Source organism: Syngnathus floridae, chromosome 4 (assembly GCF_059516105.1).
Source record: "Syngnathus floridae isolate MCC-2025c chromosome 4, RoL_Sflo_1.0, whole genome shotgun sequence".
Classification (NCBI taxonomy): Eukaryota; Metazoa; Chordata; class Actinopteri; order Syngnathiformes; family Syngnathidae; genus Syngnathus; species Syngnathus floridae.
In genome coordinates, this window is record NC_142416.1 from 19,670,268 (window position 1) to 19,675,624 (window position 5,357).

Below are 5,357 nucleotides of genomic sequence, written 5' to 3' on the forward strand. Positions count from 1 at the left end.
ATATATATATATATATATATATATATATATATATATATATATACATATATATATATACATATATATATATATATATATATATAAATAATAAAAGATAAAGATTGTTGGTAGGCTGAGGTGTCTTTATTGGCTCAATGATGAATCAAAAACTGGAAATGGGGACATTGGTGAACAGGAAGTGATGTCATTTAGCTGGACAGGAAAGCGGTGACCAGGCGGTGTCCCTCGGTGGGTGAGTCCCTTCCCTACAAGTCGTGACTCTCGGGTGGGGGTCTGCTCCTGGCCCGGGCGTGGGTCTCGCAGTACAGTTGGCCTTCCACGAAGAAATAACCCTTCTGCTTCAGATTGACGTCGCAGTCGGCGCACACGAAGCAAGTCGGGTGGCGGAACATGTCGCGGGCCTTCACCACTGTACCACTGTGAAAAAAGAAAAAAAAAAAATGCAAAAAGCAGCATTTAAATTTACTGGGTTTATTTTAAACATAAAAATTCCCAAGGTTGTTTTTTTTTTTAACAACTCCAAGCTATACAACTGGGAAATGAATACCCCACTCATTTGAAACAGATATGTTGGTCGTCTATAATCTGCCTTGCGCTATCTTGTGGCATGGTATAGAATTACAAGTCGTTCAAAGATTTTCACAGTTTTTGGTCCCTGTTATATTTGGCATTCTAATTTGATGGTACGTTAATATGCACTTACACAATGCCGTTTCCACACTTGTCGCAGATGGGAAGTTTCTGCAGGTTTCCGGTGGGAGCGCTGGGTTTGGTGGTGGGCGCCTTAACGGTCCTGGTCACTATCGGCTTAGTGCCTGCAGGAACCGTATCTCAGAACCTCATTCCATCAGCATTCCACATTTCGGGTCGTTGTGAACTGACCGTCGCTCTCGACATATTCCTGCAGCGCCTTGAAGGATCCCGACTGTCGAGGTTCTCCCGGTTCCTCATGGTCCTTCTGCAGCATGCGATAGACGTCCGAGTCCTCGATGTTAGCCAACGTCCTCGGGCTGCGTGCAAGAGCGCCACAAGGCTGATTCCATTTGCTTCAGTGGGTTTACCATTCGATTCAATTTGGCTCAGGTATCGCTTTCGCTCCCCAGAGATGGATTTATTCAATTTAATGAAAGAAAGAAAATGCATTTTACAAAATGATGCAAAATGGAAAAAAAAAGCTGAAATGCACAAAACAAGCAATATCGAACCGCTTAATACCTGTTGTGTATCTCTCAAGGTGAGATGGGCATATGTTAACAGTTTTCTAAAAGTGTTTAAATTTGAATTTTGGATTTGCAAAGACTGTTTTTTTTTTTATTGCTAAAAATTGTTGCAAATTTTTGGAAATGTTTATATAATATTTATTTTTAAATATATTTACTAAAAAATACCACCTCACTTATTGTACCTTGCATAACAGGTGAGGCACCAAACAATGAGTCATTCCACTTGACCTACAAAAACTCACTCGGCGCGGCCCGTCTAAGCAGGAAATGGCCGGGAACAACGCATTTATTGCTTCGTCATCAGGTTACGCAAGACTCAAGCTTGGCTTGATGAATATTTATATTGTCATAGCGACATGACGGCGCTACTGACCTTTCGGATTTGGGCGCGACGATTCCTTTCATCTGTCCCTCCATGGCGTCCTGGATGTTCCCAGAAGAGTAGAGCCCAATAGGTGTGTTATAGGTGGTGCTGACCACCTGACGCGTGTCGTCGATGTTGGCCGCCGCCACGAAGGGCTGAGCTCGCCGGTTGTGCGCCGTGCCGATGGCCTTGTACTCCTGCGCCAAAGGTCAAAGTTGAAACGGACAGACAGAAGCAGTTCAACTCGGGTACGACTACTAACCTGCGGTTCGGCTTCCAGGTTGACCTTAAAGGGGCTGACTTTGCCGTCTCCCGACACCAGCGGCGACCACAGTTTAGCTCCGCCTCTAAGAACACCACAAATATGGTTGGAATATAAAAAGATGAAAACATTTTGAAGAGATTTGCATTCACCTTTCCACGGTGAGCGTGAGCTGATTGGTCGCCTGTTTGATTTTGTTCTGAGCGTCGCAGTGCAGCATGTCGGCGGCGGATGAGTCCTCAATGGCCACGATCAGGTCGCCGGCGCAAAGGTTGGCCACGGACGCTTTGCTCCCAGGCGTGACCTAGGAAGAGGAGAGCGGTCATGTGGCGCATCCTTCCGTCACTTATTCATCCATTCTTACACTTCTGCTTTGGCGCTTCCTGGACTGATCTGCTATCAGATGGGAGAAGGCGAACGAGAGGTCGCAGAAGAGCAAGTTGAAGGTTGCCAAAGAACATTCTGGGGTGACCTTATTACATTACTACAGGCGCGCACACACAGCCACACAATGAGGTCATGTGACTATAAATAAGACCTTGAAAGTGGATTCCAAATGGGAGTGCTGATTTACAGCACGCATCAGATGTTTTGCTGCTTGGAATGTCAGAAATGAGCACTTTTTTTTTTTTTTAATCTTTTGTTTCTTCTTTTTTTGGGGGCGGGGATTCTCTTCATGCACCCAAACTATTTTTTAATTAGCAAAAAGTACTTTTGGTTTCCACAGAAATTTCCACAGATAATATTTAATTATCAATCACTACCAGTTCGATAGAAATATAAATACACATTTATTGTCATATAGAGAAAATTTTAATTTTTATTTTCAGGATTGTTCTTTTTTGGTATAAGACAGAGACTTAGAGAAAATGCAAACAACACATATTCGAGGCTTTGTTCTCGCTGTCATGTCGCCAAAATTAGCACACAGTTGGTGAACATGAGCTTGCATGTGGCAAAAAAAATAAACAGATGTTTCCTCACGGGATCACTTGAGTCGCCAAAATAAACGCCACTGCATACTGACGAGGATGTTAACGGCTATCCACTGGAGATATTTATGTATGTTTTTAGATGTTTATGTGCTGATAATGTTTCCGTATTGCATGGAAAGGAAAATAAGCAGTACAGGTGAAACGCAAAAGAAATATATTTTTCAAATTCAGTCACGCAATTATGTTGAAATGTTCAAATTTTCTGTCAAATAAGTAAAAAAAAAACCCCCAAAAAACCTTAAATAAAAACATTGGTATTGCCCGGTTAATATCCGAAATTTTGAAGGTCTGCTATGTCACACGAAGTGTATGTGTGTGTGTGTATATATCGCTTTAAGAATAAAAGAAAAAAAAAACAAAACACAGCCAACGTTTGTGTTTACATTCTACTGGCAGCCCATAAAGACCAAGAGGTGATGTTCCTCTCCTAAAATGGCAGTGGAAGCACGCACACGCACAGACACACAGAGTGGCCTTGTAATGATGGCTCCAGTTGTTCCTGATGTCTTTTCCTAAGAATAGCACTCAGGCACTGGTGATGGATTAGTAGATCGAATCGCGTCTAAATTGTTGTAATGTTCCTGCTCTTGTGTCACTCTTCACATGTCATGCACGCTGCAAATGTGCTTTTCAACTTTCGTTATTCGTGTCGTGTATTTGTTTTACCAACTTGTTGTCTTAACACTTCCCAAAAAGATCTCTTGGTCATCTTGGCTTTTAGAGCCTTGCGGGCCACTGTAGTTGTTTGGAGATAATATGATCTCTTTTGGTGTAGGGATGTTTGTTACCACTTTTTCAGACTTGTATGACTATCTACTCGAGTACGCATCGATACCAAGTAACGATACTACCAGTGTTCACGGTACATAACTTTTCAAATAAAACCGACAGATCATTCTGAACGAAGACCTGAATTTCTTTCTGACATACAGTACATTATGAGTTGCCAATGTGTCTAAAGGCAGCAGTAGAGCGCCAACTACTGGCAAGGAAGACTTATTCGACGTCAGTTTTCTTTTGTTTTCCTGGAGTACTAGTGGCTAGTATCGACCTGCTTCAAAAGGACCCGATACATTAATCCGACACCAGGAATCTGTAAATTGTACCGTAAATATCAGTCTGTCCACACACACACACACACACACACACCACACACACTACATCGCAGTGTCTGGTAACATTTATTGGAACTCTCGCATGTGCTAAAAAATCTTGTGTGTGTAATCCAGCGGATATAAAAAGTCTACACACCCCTGTTCAAATGTCAGGTTCTTGTGGTATAAAACTACCACACCAAGATAAAACAAAACTCTACCAACCATGTAACATAGGAACTATACAACTCATTTGGAAGAAAACAATAAAGCTGTTGCACACCCTCGTATAACTGTAATGGAATTCAGATTTTGGTGGGGAAGTGTTTCTTAGTTCCAAATTCTTGAAGCATCAAAATGTGGCATTTGTTCAGGGGTGTGTAGACTTTTTATATCCACTGCATATATACATATATATATATATGACACAAGATGCTATTTGTATCTAAGCTTACAGCAAACACACTGGCACAGGTGCAAAGTCACTCCCATTTTGAAAGCAACCCCTTCCCCCCCAACCACCATAAGAACTTTTTTTTTGGGAGATGGAACAAATGAGATGGAATAAATAAATCACAAACTCACCCTGGAGATGGTGAGTGGCTGGGCAAAGTCTTTGCCACCGACCAGACGGAAGCCCCAGGGGGCTGGCCCGTTCAGGACCACCTTGAATGCCATGGCCCCTTTCAGCGGCGACGTCCCGACACACTGAGGGGAGTCTGACAGTGAAGTGATATCAAGGAAGAACCCGTCGGGGGTGGACCGGGATGGTAGGCCGTGGTCCAACCCCCAAAAAGGAACGCCATTGGTCAGTTTTTGGCTGCGCTGCACTCGCATTTCTTGTTCGGAATACTTCTCAGGACAGTACCCCCCCCCCCCCCCACACACACACACACACACCTCCTCCCCCATCAAAAATCGTCCCCAAACAGTTTACAGCCTGGTGGCTCCCCCTCCAGCCCCCCTTCTTGACTCCACTCCTTTTTTGGTCTGCCCGCTCATATGCAGAGGTCCCGCAGGCCCCCCCCGCACCACCTTGGAGGACCGCCCAGCATCCTTTCATCCAACCCATCTAAAAAACTGCATTATGGGATATTTTCTTAATGTCATTGGATTTGGAGTTTATTACTTCATAAAACTTAAGATAGAATTGATCCTACTTGTGTTTATTTTGGCCACGGTCCGCTAGCTTAATGCTGGATAGCATCTGCATAATGCTAATGCTGAAAAACATCTGCATTGACTTTTCCTACAGACTAATCATACACTTTGTCACAGCCTTAGCATAGCAGTCAATGTAATGCTCTTTTTTATTTTAAAACCTATTCTTTACTGCCATGAAGTTATTGCAGAAGCCTTTAAAGCAGCAGAAAGAAAAAATGGCTCATAAATAATCGAAGAATAAAAGAGATAAGATCA

General features: G+C 42.9%; 1 protein-coding gene across 1 annotated transcript; it reads right to left on the bottom strand.

The window, feature by feature from the left end:
- Positions 1–101: 101 nt before the first annotated feature.
- Positions 102–4,681, bottom strand: LOC148399793 (PDZ and LIM domain protein 3-like). The gene is made up of 7 exons (XM_088374553.1): positions 4,524–4,681; positions 2,002–2,153; positions 1,850–1,934; positions 1,597–1,784; positions 883–1,010; positions 704–815; positions 102–417 (listed from the first exon to the last, which is right to left on the bottom strand). Exons 1-7 carry the CDS (start codon positions 4,614–4,616, stop codon positions 246–248), a joined length of 930 nt encoding a protein of 309 aa, XP_088230679.1. The 5' UTR covers positions 4,617–4,681; the 3' UTR covers positions 102–245.
- Between the last annotated feature and the right edge of the window lie 676 nt (positions 4,682–5,357).